Genomic DNA, 27,748 nt, shown 5'->3' on the forward strand with positions numbered 1-27,748 from the left:
TGCCACCCATGCACCCACCCTATCCCCATGCTCTTGTCTATTGAGACTCTGCAGGGATGTGACTGCCTGGGTGGGATCACTCTACTTCTCTCACATCGTTTAAATCTAGCACCTCATTTGAGTGTCTGAGTCACCTCCCCTTCAAGTTCAATTGGTGTAACATGTATTTGTCACCCTGACTCAGAGAGATGAGAACTTAGTCATCTTTCTCTCTCCTATGAAGTTTAACACAGTGCCCTGCTCAGTTTATATCCAAATGGCATTTTCTGCACATTCACTTACTTCATTTAATAAAACCAACCTGTGTACTAAGTTTTATTAACCTCATTTTGTGGATGAGAAAATTATGACTTTATCCAATTAGCACTATAATGTTTGATGCCAAAAGAAAGGAAAAAAAATACAAGAAAAGAAACACTGAAACAGTTATATCATCAATGCTCCTCTAAGAAATACTCGCTTCCAGGGATATACTAGAAAAAGTCAGGACAACATGGTACTTAACATCATTTTTTATACTCTATGGTGAACAAATTAAATCAAAAGAAAGTAAACTCAGAGTAAGGTACTATATAAGGAAAATTATCCAACCATTAGAGATACCTTTCTGATGATTTTTATTGTAAAATGAAATCCTTAACATCTTTTGGGGTATCTATATTTGGTGCTTTACCAACACCATTGCAAATTTTAATAAGCTTGATGGAGTATTTATGACTATTCCACTTTCTAAAGCAGTACTACCCAATAGAAATGTAACACAAGCACCATAATTTTAAATTTTCTAAAAAAATCACATCAACAAAAGATTTGGGTGAAACTAATTTAATTTCCTCATATAACCCCATATATCCAAAATATCATTTTAACATCTAATCATTTATTTTAAAAATGAAATTGAGAATTTACATTTTTAATAAGTTTTTAAGATCTGATGTATGTTTACCCTTTTGTGTCTGACTCTTTGTGACCCCATAGACTAGGGCTCAGCAGGCTCCTCTGTCCATAGAATTCTCCAGGCAAGAATATTAGAATGGGTTGCCATTTCCTTCTCCAGGGGATCTTCCTGACCCAAGGATCAAACCCAGATCTCCTGCATGACAATCAGATTCTTTACCATCTGAGCCACCAGTGAAGCCCCCTGAGCCACCAGGAGAAACCCTTAATTTGGACTAGCCACATTTAAAGTTCTCAATATCTATACTTCGCTAGCAGCTACCATTGGGCAGCTCTGTTCTAGAAGCTCTGTTCTAGAATCCCATGTCTTTAACAATTTTTTTTGTCTTTAATAATTTTATACTTTGCATTTTTCCTATCTCCATATATCTACGCATGTTGTTCCCTTGGCCAAAAATGCCATGGCTAAAACTCGACTTCTAAATCTAGTCTATATCTATCAAAATCTTCCCCATCCAAGAAAGTCCAGCTAAATAGCATTTTCTTTTTTTTTTTTTTTTTATTAGTTGGAGGCTAATTACTTCACAACATTTCAGTGGGTTTTGTCATACACTGATATGAATCAGCCATAGATTTACACGTATTCCGCATCCCGATCCCCCCTCCCTAAATAGCATTTTCTAACAGCACCCTAAGCTAATGCTATTACTTCATCTTCTATATACCTATCAAATTTTATACATTTCTTGTGGAACTTAACCATGTGTTGCTTTGTAAACTTCTGGCAGGTAGGAATTCATCTTATTGTCATATTTGTCTTACTGCATGCCTGTCACTGTGATTTATAGGAGAGACAGCTGAAGGCAAGGAGAAAGCCACGGCCCTTTCGGGCCAGATGGAGAGCCTTAAATTGTTATTGTGCTGGACATCAATATCTACAGTACCCGTTCCCCCGCCCCTTCAAGTTTCATTCCCCATTTTTGCCATATGGCAACTTGGGGACCAGTGACCCCACCCTCAGTTCCATCAGAAATGAAGTTCCATCAGAAATGAATCATGATTAGGTTTAAATCAGTTAATGACTAATTCATAATCCAACTTAGGCCAGTAAGATACAAAGAAGAGGGACTCTCCTGGTGGTCCAGTAGCTAAGACTCTGCGCTCCCAACACAGGCTGCCAGAGTTTGATCCCTGGTCACAGAACTAGATCTCACATGCTGCAACTAAAAATAGAAGATCCCATATGTCAAAAGACTCAAGGCAGCCAAGCAAATAAAATTATTTTAAAGAGATACAAGAAAGGATTTGTTAAGGTTTCTGGGGAAGGAATCTTCTTTTCCACAGAAGCTCCTAGAAAGGTATCTCTCCCGCTCTGATGTGACTAACTGCAGCTGTCACTTCAACATTAGAAGACTGACCCTGGGGACAAAGCTGACACATGCAGAAGGGTAGAGCCTCTGGATCCCGTCTCACCTAAAGACATTCAGTAATGGACACTGGAAGCTGTTACCCCCTTCCCCTCCTAAGGTAATCTTCAGATAGCAGGTATGAAGTGCTTCCCTGGTAGCTCAGTCAGTAAAGAATCTGCCTGCAGTGCAGGAGGCCCAGGTTTGCCCCCTGGGTCAAGAAGATCCCCTGGAGAAGGAAATAGCAAAGCACTCCAGTATCCTTGCCTGGAAAATCCCATGGACAGAGGAGCCTGCTGGGTTGCAATCCATGGGTTGCAAAGAGTTGGACATGACTGAGTGACTTCACTTTTATACCTTCTATGTGTTTTGGAGGAAAATTCACCTCCTCCATTACAGACATAAGGCTCAAACTAGTAAAGTGGTGATACAGGAGTAAGCATGTGGCCCAATCCCAGCCAACAAGACACGGGAGGAAGTCCAGGAAGCTTCAGAGAAGTGTCTTTTCATTCCTAAGAAGCAAACACAGTAAGACAGCCATCCCCTCTGCCCCTGTAGGTACCCTTACCTGTATGTGATCTAGGAACTTCCACCACCACCTTACTACTAACTGAGGAAGAGATCAACACCAAGAAAGGCAAAGATTTGGAGTGAACCTAGGTCCTTGACATTGGTGAGTTGCTCTGATAACCAGCTCCGGCAACCACCACAATACCTCTTGTATGTAAAACAAGTTGTCTTAGGCAGTTTAACTAGCTCTGTGCTACTTGTAGCTGAAAAAATCCTAACTGATACACAGTCCTATCCCAGAAGCCAATAATTTCACCAACCAATTCCTGGCTAACAGATTTCTAACTGATAGAATTATTATCCTTTGTGTCTTCATAACTCACAGGGGGCTTTTTTGTTTTGTTTTTGGCCTCACCACACCGCTTGTAGGACCTCAGTTTCCCAACCAGGGACTGAACCTGGGCCAAGGCACTGAAAGCACAGAATCCTAACCACTGGACTATCAGGAACTCCTTATAATTCACAGTTTAAAAGTTCTTTCTACCTATCTCATTTAATCCTAAAAAGAAAAAAAATGGTGAATTGTGTTTCCTTTAATGCATAGAAGTGTTATGTGTTGAAGTGTTATGTAATTGCTATGAATTGAAGTGTTATGCAATGAAATGCTAGGCATTGAAGTGTTATGCGTTCTTACCCTATAATTTCATATCCTCTCAAAAATTTCAGGCACAAAGTAAAGCCTTCCCTTACTTCAATATCAGCAAAACAGATATCCAAAAAGGAGCTAGGTTATACCTGGAATGGTTATGAAAAAGAAAGAGAAAAATAGAAGTAAAAGAAAGAAGGAAACAGTGGGTTAAGGGGTAAAAGACCCACATCCAGTCCCAATTCTGTACTCTCACGAGTTCAGTCATCTGACCTTCTTAGTCTTCATGGACATCTGGCATTAGTAAAGCTTGGTCTACATCACACAGCTATTACTAAAACTCAGTAAGAGAGTATACATAAAAGTGCTTTTTAAACTAAAAAACTCTAAAGGTTATTATTAGTATTATCCCTGGAATACAGGTGCTCCTTGAATAATATTTATGCTTGACAGCTTCTTAAATTGCATTATTTTTCCTGAAAATTAGATTTGCTCCTTTTTAATGTCATAACCAGGATGGATTTCATTTCCTCCCATAAACTACAGTATACTTCAATGTTTTTTGTTGAGTGTAACTGATGACCATTTTTTTTACCATGCTTTTATATTTCAATTGCTATTTTTCAGTTCTTATCACATGGTTATGATTATTCACCCTAGAAACTCAATATGGCTAGGATGATAAGAGTCTGAACTACTGTATAGAGCCATTAACATAAAATAATATTAGTTTTTCTCTGGTGGTGCCATTATATATTCCATAAGTATGCTTTGTGAATACATTTAAATAAATCATTTGCCATTAGTGTTTCAAAAGATATTCTGACCCACAAACAGATCACAAATCTCTCCAAAACACATCAGATTCATTTTTAAAACTCCAGGAAGTCCATTTCCAACTTTTTGTTTAATGCCTTCCTTAAACAGGAACTGAGTTGGCCCAAGATTCCACATGTTCCAAAATCTCTGGAAGAAATTATGGGCTTATATGGCTCGCGTTACAGTATTTGGGAATGTGATTTTAAACATAAGCAACTAAAACAGTTTCCTCCTGTGATTATCTAAAATAACAGTGTTACCAAATACTTTAATACAACTACTTTCCTATATCTCAGTCTACCAAGAACCTTGCTAACTCTTTATATTTTTCTAAAATAAGCATTATAGAAATATCAGCCAATGTCATTACAGAAAATAAAGATGAGAAAGTACATAATAATACTAAACCTAGTAATTAACCATACTTTCATCCGGAGTTAATACCACCATCTTTGTACACAAGAAAACCACTTGGATTACGTTTTCTTTGTTAATGACTAAGGTTCCATCTGGGCTATTCTCAGATATAACTATTTAGGCTATTATCTAAACCTCACAGACTTTTTTCTCAAAAAGAGAAAAAAGACTATATTTCCACCTAGTCAATTGCCTTTAAAATAGCAGGAATTAAAAACAACCTGAAACTAAGAATAATTATTGAGGTAAAAAGATCACCCACTTATCCTGAGTGCTTGAATAAAAGAAACTATAGCCAAGCCAGAGTGATAGAATTATATTACTCAAAACTTCTTCCAAAAACTGAGTGTCTTATTCTACATAATTCCCAAAAATATTTGGTAGATGTGTTTTATCAAGGAACTTCTGGAACTCAAACAACTCTTCAGTGACATTCATGACTGGGACACCTGCCCATCCCTCTCAGCTCTACACAGTTTGGAGACCGGCTCCCAGCTCTAGTAGACCACTGTAAAAGTGAAAGAACTGGGAAGGTAAAGGGCTGGAAGAACAAAGTAAATAAAAATTAAGATATCAGAAACACTAATTGATCACTTATGTGTACCAGGCATTTCCACATACTACCTCATTTAATCCTATGACAATTCTATGTGAGAGACATTACTACACCCATTTTTTTACAGATGAGAACATAAATATTTAGAGAGATAAAAACAGTTTGTGATTAAGTAGTATTTGGTGCATATGTAACTTCAGCCCTGGTTATCCAACCCTCAGCTCTTTCCCCTACAACATTGCCTCTCTCATACCTAATATCTGCACAGAGAGATCCAAGTTACTGATCACTTCCTAAAGCATTAGCTCAGCTAATCCATTAACTCAGTGCATCAGGTCATAAGTGCAGGCATCACTACGCCCTATGCAGAAGGGAAAAAAAAGGCTCAACATCCCTTATATGATTCGTCTAAGGTCAAATAACTAGTGAATGACAGAGTCAAAACTGGAATTCAGACTTTTGTGCTTTTTCTAAGCCATGATAGCATAGCTGTGATGTAAATATAAATTCAGCTTTAAACCTAAAACTCCTAGAAGGCAGAAACTACAAAGTTTTTGCTCTACATGGAGCCAAATACACTGTTTATTTAATAAACCACCCACTTCTTTAAAAGAGTTAAGGAACTTCCCTGGTGGTCCAGTGGCTAAAACTCTATGCTCCCAATACAGGGGACTTGGGGTTAGATCCCTGGTCAGGGAACTAGAGCCTACATGCTGCAACTAAGACCTGGTGCAGCCAAACAAATAAATATATCTTTTAATTTTTTTTAAAAACTGAGTTAAGGTAGTTTACAAAAAGGAGCTTTTGTAATTGGACTTTAAAAATCAAATGTATTAAAAAATAAAATATCAATCAAAATATTGATATTAACCATCTAATATATTTGATTAACATCAAAATACTAATACAGGGAATTCCCTGGTGGTCCAGTAGCTAAGACTCCACTCTTCCAGTGCAAGGGGCCCAGGTTCCTTTCCTGGACAGGGAACTGATAGATTCTGCAGGCTGCAACCAAAGATTCTATATGCTACAACTAAGACCCAAAGCAATACACCATGGAATATTACTCAGCCATTAAAAAGAATTCATTTGAATCAGTTCTAATGAGATGGATGAAACTGGAGCCCATTATACAGAGTGAAGTAACCCAGAAAGATAAAGACCAATACAGTATACTAATGCATATATATGGAATTTTAAAAGATGGTAACAACAACCCCATATGCAAAACAGAAAAAGAGACACAGATATACAGAACAGACTTTTGGACTCTGTGGGAGAAGGTGAGGGTGGGATGCTCTGAGAGAATAGCATTGAAACAAGTATACTATCAAGGGTGAAACATATCACCAGCCCAAGTTGGATGCAAGAGACAAGTGCTCAGGGCTGGTGCACTGGGAAGACCCAGAGGGATGGGATGGAGAGGGAGGTGGAAGGGGGGATCAGGATGGGGAACACATGTAAATCCATGACTGATTCATGTCAATGTATGGCAAAACCCACTACAATATTGTAAAGTAATTAGCCTCCAATGAATAAAAATAAATGAAAAAAAGAGACCCAACACAGACAAATAAATACTTTTTTTAAATATTGATACATTGTTTAATTTGATTTAATATGTCATTTTAAATTATTTCTTCCAGTTAATTTTAAAACTGACCATAACCCAAAGAAATGAATGTAATTAAATAGATATTTAAGATCTCTATTATTTTCCCAGCATAACACATGTAATAAATTTCTAAAGATTTGTTTTTTTAAATATATATCATTTTATAAATACAATACCTTTGCCTTCACCTTGACAATGGCTACAGTCATACAGAAAAAAGTTTCAGTTTGTCAAAGATATAAAATTGGCAACAAGACAGATATTTAGAAACCTGATACTGTATGCTCTATTTTAGACCTTCATAAGGATATTGTACAAAGCCCTGCCTCGAACTATGTAGAACTTTCTATAAATGATTCACTTCTAAATTAGCTGTCCTGGGTCAGCAGTGGCGTCTTAAATAAAAGGTGATTCATCCTTTGTACTGTTCTTTCCCTGGTACAACCACTGTTTTTCCCCATTTTTTTTTAATGGACAAAATAATGTGACAAAAATAATTTTATTCCCTACCCCTCAAAAAAGGAAAATCAAGTCACATGTTTTAATCTATGAAATGACTTCCCAGAGTAACCAAAAGAACATTTTCCTTTGTTAATGAAATTTAATCAAACCAACTATGTTATCAAAGAAAGTAAAAAGCTCAACCAATTCTTGAAACATAGGAAAAGGTTAAAAGTATAGAGATAGGTTTTAGTCTTGCCTTTGTGGATGTTACATAGATACTAAAGCAACGAGTAAGATAAATCAAACATGAATAGCTATATATATCCATCCTCTTCCACAATATGCTTCAGGTCAGAGGAGATATCTGAGCTTTAGCCTAGTATAATAATGCTGCAAGGTTACGAGCCAATTTGAAAGACATCATAAATCACCAACATTCCCCGTGTCAGGTGCTGTCTCAAATTTTCCAGATTTCTAAACCACTTATCCTCTTAGAAGCTTCCTCTTGTTTGACACTTAAGATGCAAGAGAACCTCAAAAGGGAAGGAGAAACTACAACGAGATGTTTTATATCCAAGAATGTAGCAGTTTGTGAGACGTTAAATTATAATTATTAGTAAAGAGACTTATGACTAAACTTTCCAGTTTATAAATATACAAACATGAATTTTTTTAAAAAATAGCTGTTTGATCCCCAACAGGTCCTTAAACAAAATTTTGAAATTTGTTGGCAAAATGCTCATGTATGACCACATTCATGTTAACCAGGAAGCAGATTTGTAACACTTACAATGAAATATCTATGAGGTATGTGATATTTCAAAACCACCCAAGGGAATTAATTCCCTGGCAGTCCAGTGGTTAGGACTCTGTATGTTCACTGCTGAGGGTCCGGGTTCAATTGCTGGTCAGGGGACTAAAAGACCACAAGCCCTGCGGCATGGCCAAACAAAAACAAAACAAAAAACCCACCCAAAGAAATCATGGAAAACTGGAAAGCAAGCATGCGGAGCCACCAGCGGTCAAAACAGAGTGATGAGGGGATGTGATCCTGACAGAGAGATTAGCACTTTATGAAAAAAAATGGGCCATGCAAGAAACTATAAACATCTTGAGAGAAAGATTGCAACTGATTTTTATTCTAAACTAGGACACCTGCAAGACATTAGAAAAATGTACTGCAGAATGACAGGGCAAGAGGAGACAAAGGAAAATGTACCATGGGGTTCCCCCATGAGAGGTGACTAAGGGCTGGGGTGAGGCAACTTACTGACCGCCTTAGACCCTAATTCATTAGAAGGCTTGAGATGCACAGAAAACCTCACCCATGGGTAGGGCCGCTGAGACGCAAGGGAGAGTGTGTGAAGATTCTTCTAGGCTTGGGTTGCTCAATTTTGAGCCACCTCCCACCCCAGGGGTAGAGAGCTCCAAGAAGAGAGACCGGGAAGACGCGGAGAGGAGCTGCCAGGAATAGAATCCTGTCATAGCATCGGAGACACTTAGTCACAACCCCGGCTAGGGCCTCTCACCTTCGCTCCAGAGTTGTCTGTGACCCGCTCCCACCCCGCCCCTCACGAAGCAGCTTGTTCCCACCCTCTACTGGCCAACGTTCCTGCCCTTCCTGCCCGTGGGACTCCCGGGACTGGGGCGGAGGGAGGAGTTAGGGAAGAGGGGAGGCGGCCCCGCAGGGCCAGGAAGCTTCCCGAAGAAGCTGGCAGGCTGCTGCAGAGTTCCGTCCTCAACTCCCAAGAATGTGTCACCAGGCCAGAGCCAGGACAGGCAGTACCAGAGTCTCCTGGCTTCAGGCTTAGTGCTGACACTGTACCTTCACTACCTGCTTCTATTTTTATCCCTACACCCTCCTCTCTCCACACCGTCCCCAAATGCCTACCATTCAAAACCTTCCTTACTGCCCAGGAAACTGGCCTGTCTTGTGGGTGCTTAATTAGCAAATGGACGATAAACTTTCTCACATCACTTTTTTTTTTTTCCTTTCCTATAATTAGAGGGACTTGGAGTCCTAGTTTACCCCTGTTGTCCCAGAGTAATTATTAATACCTTCCTTTTCACTCTGTGAAGTTTCTGGGCAGGAAATAGAAGTTACCTGGCCATCTATTTATAATACTTCTTCTATTAAGCTGATCAAATAAGCACGCTTCCTTTTCAGGATGATAAGACCAGACAACATGAAATAAAAGGAAAAACATATGATTTGCATGTTGAAGTAAGGTAATGGTAGAGTTCTTCCTCTATCCCTTAGCGCCTAAGTAATCTTACCCAGAAGCTTCTTGGAAGTCAGTGTCCATGATTGAAGCAAAATTAAGATTCTATGAGTCTTAACAAGTATGGGGAGAGTTGAAAATGAGCTCTAAGTGTTCTGTGGCAAAAGGGAATAAAATAATTTAGAATTCCACGCTGAGGAAAATTCTGTCACAGGGATGTCTAGAGATATGACAAAAAGAAATATGGGTATTCCTACAGAGTTATTTTTGGCTCAAGAGAAATAAGCATTGATAATGCAATGAAAAATAATTCTGAGTAAATTAATATATTTAATATTTCAAGTTTAACTGAGATTTTTGTTGACTGAAATTGTTTTTAGGTTTACACTAAGCTTTATTGAAGAAGCCCTTCTCAGAAGAGTCCACGTTAGTTACCGTAACATAGAATTCTACACTGAGATAGCTTAGTCTGAGGATCATGTATAGAGGCAAACTTTTAAATTTGCCTTCCTTACTTTCTGGGATTAGGCAAAATGTAGGAGAATGAAATTGTACAGGTCTAGAATAGAAATATTAAAAGGAAAAAATTACAAGCAAAAAAAAAAAAAGATTAGTCAAAAATTGCCTAAAAAGCATCTTTTTTGAGGAAAAGAAGGAATGAGAACTAACATTTATTGAATCATTGTCCTAGATACCTAGTACACTATTTCATTCAGTTCTAACAACATTCCTATAAGGCAGGCATTATTTGTATATTTTCCAGGTTCGAGTCTATTACTCAATTTTCCAGGTGAAAAAATTGAAGCTGCTCAGTGGCATCTCTAGGCACTAAACTCAGGGCACACCATCCTACCCTGAAAGCACCTCCCCACTAGACTGACCTAAAGCACTGTGGTCATGCCACCCTGACTGACTATCACAGGGTCCTACAAGCCTGTAAAGTAGCCACAGCAGATATGTAGCTTTGAGCTATTGCAAAAGCTTGGAATCTCACAGATTTTACCAGCCATGTTTTACTCTGTATAATTACAATCCTATAAGGATGATCCTAAAACTAAAATGTAAAACAGGAGGCCTTTCTACTGTTTTTCCCTTCCTGTTGCTTTCCCATTTTGCCCGCCGCACCCACCCCCACCTTTACTGCCTAGCTTCAGGGCACAGAGCAAGTGCTTCACCTCAAGCAAACTGGCATAAAGCAATGTTGCCAGTGGGTGGGTGGGGTGATACTGGAAAACTGTTTGAAATGTTGTGGGAGCTTTTTTGGTTGTTACAATGATTATGTGACACCATTGGCACTGGGAGAGGTAGAGGATGAGGTAAGGATACTGCGTGAATTCTAATCTCAGAGAGGTTCAGCTCAGTGAAGAGCTGTTTGGCATTCTGCAGGATTTTCTCTCTCTCTCTTTTTTTTTTTTTCCTTTTTTTTTTTTTTTTTTTTTTTGGCTGTGCTGAGTCTTAGTTGCATGCAGGATCTAGTTCCCTGACCAGGGATGGAACCTGGGCCCCCTGCTTTGGAAGTACAGAGTCTTAGCTACTGGACCACCAGGGAAGTCCCCTGCATGATTTTCAAATGCCCTACTAGAGATTCATGTTGGGAAGAGAATATATATATATATATAATGATTAAAACCTAGATCCTCTGGGTTACAGATAAAGTAGGCTTTGTTATGAGTTTTCCTGGACTGCAATTACCACATAAACCGAGGAAAGCCTTTCTTATTTGCATAGAACCTTATCAAGAGTTGTTCATCATCTCAGAAAGTCAAGTCACTGACAGCACTGTTGTCCATGTTACTTGAATTTAACATAAAACATATCAGCTGCTCCTTTTATTGTTACATTATTATACAGTTCTATGAATATCTGCTAATATTTAGAGAGCAAAAGATAACAGAGAATCAAAATATTCATGTCTTATTCCTATTGTTCTATTCTTTTTAAATTCAAATTTATTAGCTATCAAGTATAGGTACAAGCCAGAGAAGGCAATGGCATCCCACTCCAGTCCTCTTGCCTGAAAAATCCCATGGATGGAGGAGCCTGATAGGCTACAGTCCATGGGGTCGCTAAGAGTCGGACACAACTGAGCAACTTCACTTTCACTTTTCACTTCATGCACTGGAGAAGGAAATGGCAACCCACTCCACTGTTCTTGCCTGGAGAATCCCAGGGACAGGGGAGCCTGGTGGGCTTCCGTCTATGGGGTCGCACAGAGTCGGACACGACTGAAGTGACTTAGCAGCAGCAGCAGCAGCAGCATAGGTACAAGCAACTGACTGCTTCATCATGTCTTCTAAGATAGTTTTCCCAAATATTTGCATTGAAATCCATATTTGTTTCTAATATTGCTATTAAGGAATATATTAATTTTTAAAATTATATATATAGGTAGATGTTATTGTTTAAATATTTATTTCAGGATAAGTAAAAGTGATGTCACAAAATATTTGTTATTACAGGGGAACTTTGGGTCCAATAAGGTTAAGAACCACTTATATAAAGAAAAGAGCATGAGCTGGGAGTTTGACAAACGTAAGATAAAAGATATCTCTTTGGACTACATGATTTGAGTAGTTTACTTTTGTTCTGAGCTACAATTGCCTCATCTATCAATCACAGTCATTTCTGGGGGTTCTGTTAAGAACTGCTATTTCAGAAAAAATAGCACAGGTTAAGTGGTAATAATAGGTGTTCAACAATATCTCCGTTTTCAATGCTCAAGCTGTGCTTCCCTCCCCCACTTACCTTTACAAAAAGGCAGGAAAATTAAGACAGGAAGCAGGAAGTATAAAGAATACAGAAGGAGAAAGGGAGTAACAAATCATGATCAGTACCTAATACTTAACTACACCCAGAACACATTGTTAGTATCAGATGTGAGAAGGTTCAAGTTACATTCTGGCCCTAGATCAAGTTACATGCTGGCCCTAGACCAAGAAGAACAGTTTGTTAATGCCAATCACACAAACACTACTACAAACACTACTACTTAATGCAATATATGGCTATGCAAATTGTCCCAAGAATGGATACAGAATTATCATTTCTTCAACCTTGTTACAGTGTATCCCTTTAAGACCACTTAAAGTTAACACTGTAACTTAAGAACCTGTGACTTTTACAGACTGAGATGTAGATCCTGGATTTAGCCTTTTTTTTTTTTTTTTTTTTTTTTTAAGGTTGGAACTTTTCCTCTACATGTGCTTTGATTATCTCCATGGAGATTTTTATACAATAGAGGATGCACTTTCTGGAGTGCTAGTATTCATGAGCCTCTTAACCACTACTAACTGGGGCCAAATATGTTCCTAAAAGGCAAATAAATATTCTATCACTGACAAGATCTAAGATCCTTTCTACCCTTTCACTTATCTGTAGAAGCCATAGGACCTCCCTGGTATTAGCCATGTCCAAGCTTCAACTTCCTACTCCACATTTTAATCATCAAAACTTCAGAGTACTCAGCACACCCCAAAAAGAAAAGCTAGAGTTTCTAAGACAGTGAGGAAAAAAAGCAGTTTTTGGATCACAATACAGAGAAAAAGTGACAGTCATCCATTCTCAGTTGGCTTCCTCTTTTCTTCATCTCTGCAAGTATCTAGCCCAAAAGTATTTGTTAGTTGCTTGATTGAATAAATAGTTTCAAGAACACCTTTAGATGTACACCAAAATTCACAGAAGCATTAATTACAAGTGCCAAAAAATGGAAACAACCTAAATGTGAACAGATAAAGGTGATGTGGTATATACATACAGTTGGAATACTACTCAGCCATAAAGAATAACATTTTGCCACTTCAGCAACATGGATAGACCTGGAGGGTATTATGCTAAGTGAAATAAGTCAGACAGAAAAAAAGAAATGCTATATGATATCACCTATATATGGATTCTAAAAAAAGTACAACAAACTAGTTAATAAAGCAAAAAAAAAAAAGAACAGGCTCACAGATATGTAGAGAACAAATTAGTAGTTACCTGTAGAGAGAGGGAAGGAGGGAGAGAAAGATAGGGATAGGGGACTAAGAGGTACAAACTACTATATACGAAAATAATCTACAAGGATACATTGTAAAACACCAGGAATATAGCCAATATTTTATAATAACTAAAAATGGAATATACCTTAAAAATTGTGAATCACTGTGTTGTATACCTGAAACATAATGCTGTGCATCAACTATACTTCAATTTTTAAAAAAACTGAATACCTCTGGTTATGTCAGGTGATAGGGGTTTATCATAAGGAGACACAGGGAAGCAAAAATACAGGAAACATTTTCAGAAGACAGGCTTCTCAGAAACACTAAAAATTGGCTCATTGCCATTAAAGACACAATGTCAGCTCTCCTGACATGAATGACACTCTGATGGCTCTCTGTGACCCTGAAAAGACTGCAGTGACTCTTATCATCTCCAGGCTTCAGTGTTAGGTCCACTTTTTTGTTTCTGCTACTACCAACTGTACAGAACAGATACAATGTATGCTCCTAACTTGGTTAGAAGTAGAAAGGAGGTTTACACCCACATAGATATGCATTTACTTTCACACACATACTTATAAATTCACAGATTTTATTTTTCCATAAAGATGGTCAAAAAAGTGGCCAAGCCAGTTGCTTCTGGGGAAAGAGGACTAGGGAACTACAGTCCCCACTCCCCCCCCCCAAAAAAAAGTGGATACCCTTTCCACTAAGTACATATATTATTTTTTCAATTAAATTAAACATTGGTTTTAAATAACATTTACTATGTAGCTCCACTGTGGACTTCTGCTTCAGAGAGTTATTTCTGCTTGGAGATTTAGTAAATGAATAAAACCAAACCACAGAAAACATTTTGCTTTGGTAACCTTTGGTCAAACACAGATATGCTCATTAACTAAGAGCCAACAAATGGAAGGGAAGATAGGTTGTAATTAATAACATTGAAGAGGAGGTCAAGAGATGAGACAGGCTGGATTAGGAATATATCTTACATATTGATTATAGCTCTCATGTTTATACCTAAAAAGTTTTGAGGTAACTACAAAAGAACTTGTGTGATACCACAATCCCAAATGTCTAAGAAACATATTTGGTGTCACAAAAGCAGAAAATGTCTTAGCTTCTAAAATTTTATTTCAATTCATATTACTGTACCTTACTGAATCATATACATGGCATTCTATTTCCCAAGATTTTTATTGAGTTTAAAACATTTCATCTTGATTACCAAAGAGGGAAGACAGGGGAAGAGAGGGGGATAAATTAGGAGGTTGGGTTTAACACACACACACTGCAATATATAAAATAATCAATAAGAACCTACTGTATAGCATAGAGAATTCTATTCAATACTTTATGATAACCTATACGGGAAAATAATCTGAAAAAGAAAAGATATATGTACACATATAACTAAATTGGGCTTCCCAGGTGGCACAATGATAAAGAATCCACCTGCCAATGCAGGAGATGCAAGAGATGCAGGTTTGATCCCTGGATCAGGAAGATCCCCTGAAGTAGGAAATGGCAACCCACTCCAGTATTCTAGCCTGGAAAATTCCATGGACAGGGGAGCCTGGTAGGCTACAGTCCATAGGGTTGCAAAGAGTCACACCCAACTGAGCATGCATGCACACACTCCTCTAGAAAAACCTTGCCTCTGACGCCTGTTGGTGGAGCACTCCCTAACCCCTTCTGGTTTTTGCCGCTGCCCAAATCAATTTTTGCTCAAATATACTCAATTTTAATAAGGCTCAGTTTATCTTTTAACAGAGTAAATGGGGAAAGAATCGCGGAAATTTTTCCAGGTAAAGGGAAGAACAATAGATAAAAGTCAGAGAACTGAGAATAGTCTCGTGTTCTGTACAAGCCGTGGAAGATACCTGCAACACCCCTAAATCAAGAAGTCTCAGGCTACACATTCTCCCCAGTGTCCTCTGCAACAGGACTCCTTATCTGTTGTTCATCTGCCTTAGCACCACCAGACCTACACACTGGACCGGAGACGAGCACTGACCCATAGGCCCCCTCTGCCCCACACGTCCTGCACCCTGACTCACCAGCAGAGACACATTCTCAAGCAGCTCAAGTCTGACACAGAGTGGGACACAAATACAGAGGCCAAAACTCAAAGACACAAAGAGGAGGCAATAAGGGCCTTAAAGGAGCAAAATCAAAGGACGAGAGAGATAGTCAAGAATAGAGTAAGAGGGACTTTTCCGGCAGAGTGGATAAGAATCTGCCTGCCAGTGTGGGGGACATGGGTTCGATCCCTGGTCCAGGAAGATTCCACATGCCGCAGAGCAACGAAGCTTGTGCAGCACAACTACTGAGCCCCCGCACCTCAACAACGAAGCCGGAGCGCTGCAACTGCTGAAGCCCGTGCACCTAGATCCTGGGCTCGGTAACAAGAGAAGCCACTGCAATGAGAGGTCTTCACACCACAGTGAAGAGTAGCCCACAGGAGCCACAACTAGAGCAAGCCTGTGCAAAGCGACAAAGATCCAGCACAGCCAAAACAGATAAAAAGTAGATAAATAAAGAAAATTTAAAAATAAAAGAGTAAGAAGTAGGGAGAGAGTGGCAGAGAGGGAAGGTAAAGGACTTGCTCATGGTCTTCCAGAGTCTAAAGTTACTGCTTTCACCCGGACAAGCATGAGCGATATTCCAGCAGTCTACGGAACTGGACTGTCCAGCTGCAGAGGTGAATCTGGGCTTCCTCACCTCCCTGTATGTCCTAACAAATACATTCACGTTGTCCAAGGTAACCTGAGTGTGTCCATCTCTTACCACCTGCAAGAGACTCCCACGTGCATTCAGGATGTCTGGAGGGGTGGGAGCAGGGGAGGGATGGCAAAGAGGCCACCGTCTGTCTATGAGGTAGCAGAGGCTTGGGGAGGGATTGAGACTTGATTCTACAGTTGTTTACACACCTACTTCAGAGGATCTACAGAACACAGAGCAACAATCTTAAACCCATTTCTTATCCTCCTCATAGCAACGAGGTCTATAGGGCAGTCTGGTGCGAGTAACTTCCCACTTCTCAAAATGAGTTACAGCTCTTGCGGGGGCGGGGGGTTTGTTTCTTTGTTTTTGCTTGCATTCTTCATATAAAACCAAGGCTGATGTTCAAAAGGCATAGTGAACACACATAATGGTGGTAGTATATTTAGAACTTCTCAGATAGTACTGTGCAGTTCCAGAAAATACCATCCTATTTGACTTAAACCAAATTTTATGAAGAAAACAGAGCAAATGAATAGTCAGTTGTGTTTCAACTTGATAAAACGCCAGCCAGGGATCATTCCTCTGCTGAAAAACACTTGAGTTGTTGTTATTGCCTACAGAATAAAACCTATACAAAGTTTAAAATTTGTATTGGGGTGTAGTTGATTTACAATGTTGTGCTAGTTTCAGGTGTACATCAAAATGAATCTGTTAGACATATACATATATCTTCCATCGTCTACTTTTATTTATTAAACTTTAATGGAGCATCTAAGCCATCCAGCAACTCTGCAAATGAGATGTTAAAAAAAAAATCCTCCCAGCCCTCAGTAAGAGGTAGGGAAGTAACTAAATTCAATGTGCTAATGCTATGTTAAAATATGCAGTTGTGGGTATGAAACATGGCTAGATTGACGGATTCACAAAGAAGGCTTCTTTGAGGAGGTAACAGTTGAGACTCGAGAGGTGAGCAGGAGCTATCAGAACAAAGAAGTGAGAACATCAAGAGAAAAGGCACAGAGGAATTAAACAGTTAAACATTCTGGGTTAAAAAGGTTGTTAGGACATGAGACTTAAGCGCGCACGAGGCAGGACTCTAGACAGGCAGGCCAGACTAGAAAACATTTGGCTGGTGGGGGTTATTTGTAAGTGCTATGGTCTGAATGTTTATCTTCCCTCCCCCACAATTCAAATGTTGAAATCCTAGTGTCAATGGGTGGGGTCTTTGGGTGTTGCTCAAATTATGAGGGTGGAGCTCTCATAAATGGGATTAGTGCCTGATCACAGAGGCTCCAGAGAGATCCTTAGCCCCTTTCACCAAGTGAGGACATAGAAAGAAGGTGCTGGTGATGAACTAGGAAATTGAGCCTTCAGAGGTAACCATGCTGGAACCTTGATCTTAGACTTCCCAGCCTCCAGAACTGTGAGTAATAAGTTTTTGCTTTTTATAAGCTACCCAGTTGGTGTTACTTTTTTATAGCAGCCTGAAAGGAATAAGACAGTAACTGGGAGCCCTGTAGTTTTTTTGAGACTGGTATGATCAGAGCATCAATATTAAAATAGAGGATGGGTGTGGGACAATTCCTGGCAGTTCAATAGTTAAGATTCCCACTTCCATTGCAGGGGCAAGAGTTCGATCCCTGGTCAGGGAACTAGGATCCTACACATTGCATGGCACGACAAAAAAAAAAAACTTTTAAAAGAAAAAAATAAAGGATGGGTGGAATCAGGGAAGTCATACTCAGGGTGCTCCTTTAGAATCTGCATTGTAATAGACCACTGTCAATGCCTTCCAGCCAAAAGCCACCAGGAATTCTCATTTCTAGTTTACTGTCCCTTGCAACAAAGGAGGCAGCACACCATGGAGAACCGTGGGGAGAGTCTGAGTAGGAGGGTATTAGAAAAGATCTGGGCTTGTGTCAGGTGATGTCAGGGCAGCTTGGACTTGATGTCAGGAAGTGGGGCCAAATCTATGACTCAGTAACCTAGTAAACCTATTACAAGGTGGGAAAAACTGTCAAAGTAAAGCTGTGGTTGGTAAAAGGAGCTTCAGTCAATTATATTAATCAAGGCAAGGGGATATCTGATTATTTTTGTGGTATGGACAATGTTTGCATTTTTTTGTCTCTGTTCAGACATGATTACAGAGTAGTCTTATTTCTGTCTGACCCATTACAGTCACAGAATGGTCCCTTCTGATGATGATCTTCTGTGAAATTATCATGTCCAACATGAAACCATCAAGACCTGCCTGTGAGTGTCAGGAGCTGACTTTCTCTTTCTCATACTCTTTCTGCTCAGTGTTGTTGGGCTTGCTTCATAATCCTCAGATTTCAATGATAAAGTGCACACCAAACTCCCAATTCCTTCATTTACCTGTGTTTTTACTGTTTTTCCTAGGAGAGCAGTATATAAGTCAATGAGCCCCATTTTGTTCTATCTTCCTAGATTTCTCATATGGGAACCAGAAAGACACTGTTCGACTTGCCAGTTATCTGCATTGCTGGGAAATGATCAAGTTTGCAGCACTACTCACAGTCTCCAGAAAGTGCCACGATGACAGAATATTGACTTCCACAGGGGCTCAGGGCAGGCATCAGCAAGTTGAGAAAAGCAAGCAGTTTCAGTTTCTGGAAGGTTTCACAAGACAGCACCCCATACACTGTAACTTACTTAGGAAGCATTCTACTTACAAACAGAGATTCCAGCTTTGCAATTTCTGGAATTTGTGGACATGTAAACATTGGATCCAGGTCATTTTTACTTAGCTTCTCAGTCTCCATACTTCACCTCTTACTACTCCCCAGCCAAGATATGAGTGATGCTCCTTATGCCTAAGGCCTTCAAAGGCTAGTTTCTTTCCTCACACTACAGTATTAAAAAAAAAAAAAAATTAACACATACATAAGATACCAGTATTGTAATCAGTACTAAAGCTTTATGCTAAAGATACAGGATTTTAAATACCATATTTTCATGAAGAATCTTTTACTCAATATATTTTGAACTCCAACTATGTTTCAGGTACAATTCTAGGCCCTTGTGGGCTGCATCAGAAAACAAAGTAGACAAAATTCATTGTGGAGCTTATACTCTAGTATATGGGAGAGGAAAAAGACAAGTTAAATATACATAGGATGCTAGTATCAACGGAGGAAATTAAGTGCTGAAGGGAACAGGAGGTGCTATAATTTAGGGATTTTGTTCCCTTTTTTTTTTTTAGGGGTGCTGTAATTTTAAACGGAACGATCAGTACCAGTCTCAGTGAGAAGGCGATGGTAGAGCCAACTTAAGGAAGAGCATTCTGGGAATTCTCTGGTGGTCCACCGGTTAGGACCCTGAGCTTTCACTGCTGAGGGTGCAGTTTTGATCCCTGGTCAAGGAACTAGGATCCCTCAAACTGGGTGGTGTCTGGCAAAAAAAAAAAAAAAAAACAAAAAAAGAAGAGCATTCTGCTAAGGAGGGATAGATTCTGAGAAAGATGCAAAAGCCCTAAGGCTCTAGAGTTCAAGGACTAGCCAGGAGGCCATACTGGCTGGAGCATAAAGAACAGTGATTACAGAGTGACCCCAGGGCCTGTAACCATCACTGGATGTTGACTTTTGCTCTAAGTAAGATGAGGAGCTATCAGTCTTGAACAGAGAAATGAGATATAAAATGTTATCTCACTGGAGATAACAACTTTTGAGTTTTGCTATAAAGGACAAATGGCGTAATAGTGTGAGGGATGGGAGCATGTGACAAGAAAAAGTTTGTTTCATTTTTTAAGACAATAGCATGATTGCATGTTGAATATACAGCTTGAAATTAAAAATCACAATTTTTGCCTTTTCTGCTTCCCAAGTACATTGTTGTATTTGACAGCTTTGAGAGAGAAGGGGCCGTATTTGCTTGACCTATTCAATCAACAAATTACTTAGTATTATACATCACATTGGAGAAGGAAATGGCAACTCACTCCAGTACTCTTGCCTGGAAAATCCCATGGATGGAGGAGCCTCATAGGCTACAGTCCATGGGGTCACAAAGAGTCGAACACTACTGAGCGACGACACATACATCACATACAAGCTAATATAACTAAATCAAAATTAATCATTTCAGAAATCTTTAGAGGTTTCAGTTTCTGGATATGTAAAGTATCTAACAAAATTTATTTCTTAATATCTTTCAAATTCACTCTTTTCCTACAATCTTTCCACCTAACAGAATTAAGAAAACACATCAAGACACAAACTGCTTGTCAAACAATTACAGTGGTTCAGATAATCAAAATGCCCTTCAACAGTTTTATGACCACAGCTCAAGAGTGTAGTGACCAACTCAAATGAATCCTGAATATTTTAAAAGATGGTGTTAAACTTTTTGTAAGAGTGTCCCAGTATTTATGAGTTAACTGTTCTTTTAGATGAGATTTTCTTTTTTCTCTTTACTAAATTGCTCGTTTAGCTGTTTAGAAAAATGATATCAGCTGCAAGAGATTTTTTTTGCATAATTGGCCATCTGTTTCAAGGTAATGATTACAGACTGCACCCTGCAAGCAACCCACAGCTTTCGTTAGCTTCCTCCTTCAGGAACCAGGAAATAGGTGAAATCCATAATTATCAGATTCACAACAGACTCTTTCTGAGGCAGTAAGTATTTTTGTGGTTGAGTCTGAGGCTTTACTTGAAAAGATCATTTGTTTAAAAAAGAAGTTTTGCTGGTTTGTATTTGGAATTCAAATGAAGTTACTGAGAATCCCATGGCTGCTATGTAGTGAACTTGGAACCAGGAAACATTTCGAATCCCAACTCCACCCCACGCCAGTCCCGTGACTCTAGGTAAGCTGCTTGGCTTCTCAGAGCCTCACTTAACTCAATGGCAAAATTAAAAGAATCTTGCCTCAGTGTGATGGCAAGGATGGGATGACCACCATATAGACTTATACGCCTGGCGCAGCCGGGGCACATTATAGACTCCCAGTAAATCCACCTGGATCTGCTACACCTGCCATCAGGTCAGGCCAAAGCCTTCCCTTTCTTCCTTAGCAGAGAAAGCACAGCTCTTAAGACAGTGCCATTTGTATCCTTAGAGCCACCTCTCTAGAGAAAAGGCAGGACTTCTGGGATAATCATATAAAAGGGAGAAATTTTTTGTTTGGGGGATTTTCCTCCCCACTGACATCTCAAGTTTATACCACTATTCCTCTTGCTGGGAGGATGGGATGACAAATGGAATCTCCCTGATGTGCATTTTATTTTAACAAATTACTTGTTTCAAAAGTAACTATTGAGGACTTTCCTGATGGTCCAATGGTTAAGAATTCACCAGCCAATGCAGGAGACATGAATTCCATCCCTGTTCCAGAAAGATCCCACAAGCCATGGGGCAACTAAACTCATGTGCTGCAATTATTGAGCCCATGCACTGCAACTACTGAAGCCCACAGCTTGAGCCCATGCCCTGCAACAAGAGAAGCCACCACAATGGGAAGCCCATGCATCACAACTAGAGAGTAGCCCCTGCACGCCACAACTAGATAGATAAAGTCGTGAGCAGCAATGAAGACCCAGCACAGCCAAACATTAATTATTTTAAAAAGTAACTACTGAAATACTTTGACATATACTATGATGATACACATACTTTATCCTGAATATACTTAACTCTTTTTAATCCAAATGGAAAACCTGCATTAACGTTGTTTATGTACATAAACATACTAACATACGGGGCTTCCCTGGTAGCTCAGATGCAAGGCAGGAGACCCGGATTCGCTCCCTGGGTCAGGAAGGTCCTCTGGAGAAGGAAATGGCAACCCACTCCAGTATTCTTGCCTGGGAAATCCCATGGACAGAGGAGCCTGGCAAGCTACAGCCCATGGGGTCACAAAGAGTCAGACGTGACTTAATGACAAAACAACAACAACATACTAACATGTATGCCTAGGGTTACAAAAATTTATGAACTTTGATAAAGCACATCAAAATACCCACTGTTTGTCTTGAAATTCTAATGCAAGTCAGCGCATTGGAAACCAAAAACGCTGAACATGGTTGTCAAGCTATTACTGAGACACCCTGGAAAATGTGGGAAGCAATATAGCAATATAACCTCATGGAATTTGGAGCTAGAAAATAACCTGATTTTAGGGACTTCCCTGAAGGTCCAGTGGTTGATTTCAGGCTTCTACTGCAGGAGGCATGGATTCAGTCCCTGGTCGGGAAACTAAGATCCCACATGCCTTGAAGGGCAGCCAAAAAAACAACCTCACAAACACATGTCATTTTGAAAATTTTCTAAACCTCAAAGCATTAGTTTTCTATCTATGAAGCAGAGCTAATAATAGTACTTCTCAGGTATTAAGTGAATTGAGTAAAGTCATGCATCTTGAGCTCAAAATAATAACACATTATGATGATGAAGACTTAATGCAAAGTAAATAAATCTGGAGCCCCTAGTTACAGGAGAGAAGTTTAAAGTTGTCAATTAAGAATGCTAACAGGCTCACTTAGCTTAGAAACCGGAAGATCCAAGTTTAAATAATGGCCCAGCCTTTTTGTTACTAGTTATGTGACCATGGCCAAAGGCCAATCACATTTTACCTCCTCCCCCTCATTTAATTGTTAAGTATTAATGATATTATTAATAGTTACTATATATAAAGCACTGACCATATGCCAAAGCAATCTGATGTTTATCTAGGTGCTCCAATCTTCACAATAACCCTTCAAGGTAGAGGCTCTTACCTCTATTTTACAAATGGCTGAAACCGAGAGAAATTAAATTTGTTCAAAGCCATCCAGCTAGTAACTGGTAGAACCTGGATCCACAGCCTGGTTTTTCTGTCTCCAAATCCTGTACTTAACTACCCAAATGACCTACCTCTCCTAGAGAAAATCAGAGAACATTACTCCTGCAAGAGTACTTTTTGAACCGAAACATCAGAGAATGGGCTTGTGATTTGCCTGCCCTTCAGCGGGCCTGGGAACCCTGAAAGGTTAGCTTCAATCTCTCTTTCATCTCATCTTGGAATTTTGTCTTTACCTCGATTTCACTTGAGCTGATCTGATAAACAACGTTAAAGGACAGACAGTCAAGGATAGTTCTATGTACGCCCAAGAGTTCAGGGCAACGAAGTGTTAGTCGCTCAGTTCATGTCTGACTCTTTGCTACCCCATGGACCATAGCCCATCAGGCTCTTCTGTCCATGAAATTCTCCAGGCAAGAATACTGGAGTGAGTAGCCATTCCCTTCTCCAGGGGATCTTTGCCACCCAGGGATGAACCCAGGTCTCCTGCATTGCAGGCAGATTCTTTACCCCCTAAGCAACCAGGGAGGCCTTCAGGGCCTCAAGACCTTGGGCTTCTCCTTGAAATGTGGACAAAATACTTTCTTGGACTAGCTTCTCACACCTGCATTTGCAGTTAGCTTGTTAAGTATAAAAAGTTACATAAATGTCTCCTGAAACTAGCTATAACAAACTCCAGTTCCTGGCATACATGCCATCAATCTAATTAAGGCAAATTTCAGTCCCATTTCAAGGATACAGTGTCAAATACAGAGCTCACCCCTCTGAAATTTCTATCAACTAGTCCCATGCAGTTCAGTATAACTTTCTTAGTTATCCACTCTTGGAATAATAATCTTCTTGGAAACACCAAAGTGTTAGTGCTGGACATGACATATGAGGGACAAAGTGGGGCTCAGTTTGGCATCACCTGGAAGGCATCACCTAGTTTAGCATCACCTAGCCCCTCAATCCTGGAGATGCTCTGCGTGGTCATCTCACCCCAGCAGAGAGAGGAAGTAGGAGGGCAAGGTCCAGATAAAGTGAAGGGTGTTAATTTACCAACCAGATCTCGACGCTAGAAAGCCGCTGAAGCTGCTGAATCTGGGGCTACTAGAGCCTATTCATTTCCATAAGGAAGTAAGGTCGCCCCGCGTTTCCCAGAAGCCAGATGGAGCCTGGAGAACGTGACTCTCCCCGGTCCAGGGACTGCCGTCTTCCCTTCCCAGGAAAACTCTCTCGCTCCCCCTGGGGCCTCACGAGGGACCCCCATCCCTCTTCCGACCTCGGAATCGCGGAAGCGCAGCCAGAGCCAATTTAAACCTGCGCAGCAGGAGTGGGAGAGGCTGAGCTCCAGCGCCCGGCGCTTACCTCCGACGGAGGGATCTCAAACACGCCCGCGATCTTGGCGTAGAGCTCCTGGATGCTGGAGAAATTCTCCACTCTGCCCGTGGCGCTCCCGTGGGCCAGCTGCGTGTGGAAAACCAGCCTGCGGGTGGGCGCCGGAGGGCTGGGCAGACTGCGGACAGCCGCCTCCGTGTGCTCGCCCTCCACCAGCCGGGAGGTCTCCTTGGTGTTGAATTTCTTTTTTCTCCGCAGCCCCAGGGGCATCTTGCCTGGCCCCACCTGCGCTGCCAGCGGGCTGCTGCCTCCTTGGCTGGCCCCCTGGACTTTGTGCCCAGCGGCCCGCCCGGTCGAGGCAGGTGCAGCCTGGGCTGGGCCAATAGCGGAGGCCCTTCGGCCGGGCCGCGTCCGGTCGGGGCCCCCTCCTCCACTGGGAGGAGCTGCACCTGCCGGCGGAGCGGCCACCAGCCCTCTGGAGGGATCTGCGAGAAGAGAAGTTGAACCTCAGGACAGGGAATGTTGCCTGCCTTTCCAGTTCTACGAAGATCAAGCCCTCAGCTTCTGCTGCTGACCCTCCCGCTACCCCGTGCCCTGAGGGGAATTCAGGATGCCGAAAACAAGGAAGCATTCTGTGCTTTGGAGAGTGTCCCTAGACAGCTAAGATGCATATCTTAAGGAATAATTTCAGTGAACCCAGACTCTTTCATCTTCCCTTACACAGGAAAATTCTACAGTCATTAACTTGAAATGTCTGTTCTTTGTGATTAGCAGTAATCTTTTGATATTCCAGTACGCGTTTTTATCCAACAGAAACACTCATATATCCTGGCTCCTCCCTTACCTCTTCTGAGCTTTCTCAGAGCTATCTGAGAGGCTGTCTCTCAAGTGAAACTTAACTCGAAACTTTTGGGTTGTGCATGTTCTTCAGTTGATAACCCACCCTCATCTCATCTCCTAGCTTCTTTTCCCTCTTTAAAAAATAAAAAAAAAAAAATGACTCAATTTCTATAAAAGCCTTAGGATGCTGATTCTACAGAGCACCACATCTTAGGATACAAACATGATGGCCTTCTGGTGACAGTCATAAACGTGTGGTAGGTGTTCACGTGTTTGTGGCCAGGCCACATGCTTTCATGTCTGTACACAGAGGATAAGAATTTAAGCGGAAGAAAATCTCCATCTTTTTTCTCTGTACCATTGGAGAAGGCAATGGCAACCCACTCCAGTACTCTTGCCTGGAAAATCCCATGGACGGAGGAGCCTGGTAGGCTACAGTCCATGGGGTTGCGAAGACTCAGACATGACTGAGCGACTTCACTTTCACTTTTCACTTTCATGCATTGGAGAAGGAAATGGCAACCCACTCCAGTGTTCTTGCCTGGAGAATCCCAGGGACAGAAGAGCGTGGTGGGCTGCCATCTATGGGGTTGCACAGAGTCGGACACGACTGATGTGACTTAGCAGCAGCAGCAGCAGCAGCAGCATATACCCTGCAAGGCAGAATTGGAAAGAAAAGTTTTGAGATTAGTACCACATTAGATTTATAGTCACATATCCTCAGCTGAGCCCTCAACAACTCTCAATAATCCTTGTTACTTTTTCCTGGGTACCCTTCTCTCCCAAACATTCAGCACTCTACCTAAGTGATTTCTCCACCTCTGCCCTCCTTGGTCTCTGCAGAAAACCCTGTCTCATTCTGCAGAGGAAACTAAGGCCATTCAGTGTGACTTTTGAACTCCCTCAATTCCCAACCCCTTGTCTATGACTCCGCTTACCTCCTTTCTCCAAACTCTGAAGAAATCTCTTCTTTTTACTTGACCCTTGTTCTGATCTCTTCATTCCTCAAGGATCTCTATGCTTAAGCTACCAGCTGACTCTTTCTCCTCTCCACCTGATGCCACCCACTGATGGACAAAAGCCCAAATATTTGACACTGTTTTCAAGTGTAAAAATTGAAATTTCCACACCTCCACCCCTACAGTCACCTCTACATTTTCACAACAAGCAAAACAGCCTTAAATTATTAGCTGCATTTCCTCAATCCCTCTTTGCTCTTAGACTCTCTGGGTTCAGACTTTACCCCCACGTGTCACTGAAATTGCTCTTACTATGGTCAGCATTTAGTCATCAGATACGATGAACACTTTCGGGTCTTTATCTTACTTCACCTTCTGGAGTATCTGACTGCTTTGACCACCTTTATTCTTAAATCATGCCTTTATTTTGGATTCTGTCTACTGAAACAAAAATGTACAATATGGGAGTTCTGAGTTTCAGTTTTATTTGGAGATTTACTAAGGACTGAAGAGCGCCGAAGAATTGATGCTCTCAAATGTGGTCCTGGAGAAGATTCTCAAGAGCCCGTTGGACAGCAAGGAGATCTAACCAGTCAATCCTAAAGGAAATCAACCCTGAATATTCATTGCAAGGACTGATGCTGAAACTGAAACTTCAATACTTTGGCCACTTCAATACTTTTTAATACTTTGATGTGGCTGACTCATTGTAAAAGACCCTGATCCAGGGAAGTTTGAGGGCAAGAAGAGAAATGGGTGACAGAGGATGAGATGGTTGGATGACATCATCAACCCAATGGATATGAGTTTGAGTAAACTCCGGAGGATAGTGAAGGACAGGGAAGCCTGGTGTGCTGCAGTTCATGGGGTGATGAAATGTCAGACACGACTTAGTGACAGAACAACAACAATAGCCCACTGCGTGCAATTTGAAAGTTGAACCATAAAGAAGACTGAGTGCTGAAGAACTGATGCCTTCAAACAGTGGAGAAGACTGTTGAGAGTCCCTCGGACTGCAAGGAGGTCAAACCAGTCAATCTCAAAGGAAATCAACCCTGGATACTTCTTGGAAGGGCTTATGCTGAAGCTGAAGATCCAGTACTTTGGTAACCTGATGCAAAGAGCTGACTCACTGGAAAAGACCCTGGTTCTAGGAAAGGTTAAGGGCAAAAGGAGAAGGGGCAGCAGAGAATGAGGTAGTTAGATAGCATCACTGACTCAATGGATATGAATTTGAGCAAACTCTAGGAGATAATGGAAGACAGAGGAGCCTGGTGTGCTGCAATCCATGGGGTCACAAAGAGTCAGACATGAGTTAGTGACTGAACAACAACATAGCCCAAGAGACAGCCTCTTAGATAGCCTGAGGAACTGCTCAGGTAAGGGGGGGGATCAGTGTGTATGTGATTTTGGCAAAGGGGGTACATGCAAGCAAGCACACATCTCAGTAAAAGGTTGCTGCTAGTCGTGTGGAACCTTCATTAACAGCTTTAGTGCTTTTCTAAGTGTGGGAAGATGCAAGAAGCCAAGTTTATAAAAAAATTTCCTCTCAAAATATTCGACTATCTGAAGCCTTGTTCTATGAGTGTTC

The 27,748-nt window shown here is 40.7% G+C and overlaps 1 protein-coding gene and 1 long non-coding RNA gene across 2 annotated transcripts in view; one reads left to right on the forward strand and one right to left on the reverse strand.

The window, feature by feature from the left end:
• GIPC2 (GIPC PDZ domain containing family member 2) overlaps positions 1 to 24,715 on the reverse strand; it is a 101,438-nt gene extending 76,723 nt beyond the window's left edge. The window contains exon 1 of the mRNA XM_043460887.1: positions 24,389 to 24,715. Coding sequence (XP_043316822.1) covers positions 24,389 to 24,628 — 240 coding nt within the window. The 5' untranslated portion in view covers positions 24,629 to 24,715. The remainder of the gene's footprint in view (positions 1 to 24,388) is intronic.
• On the forward strand, positions 17,545 to 20,139 carry LOC122436791. The gene is made up of 3 exons (XR_006268122.1): positions 17,545 to 17,668; positions 18,424 to 18,498; positions 18,694 to 20,139. It is a non-coding gene; the product is annotated as an uncharacterized LOC122436791 (long non-coding RNA).
• Positions 24,716 to 27,748: the final 3,033 nt, after the last annotated feature.

Source organism: Cervus canadensis, chromosome 2 (assembly GCF_019320065.1).
Source record: "Cervus canadensis isolate Bull #8, Minnesota chromosome 2, ASM1932006v1, whole genome shotgun sequence".
Classification (NCBI taxonomy): domain Eukaryota; kingdom Metazoa; phylum Chordata; class Mammalia; order Artiodactyla; family Cervidae; genus Cervus; species Cervus canadensis.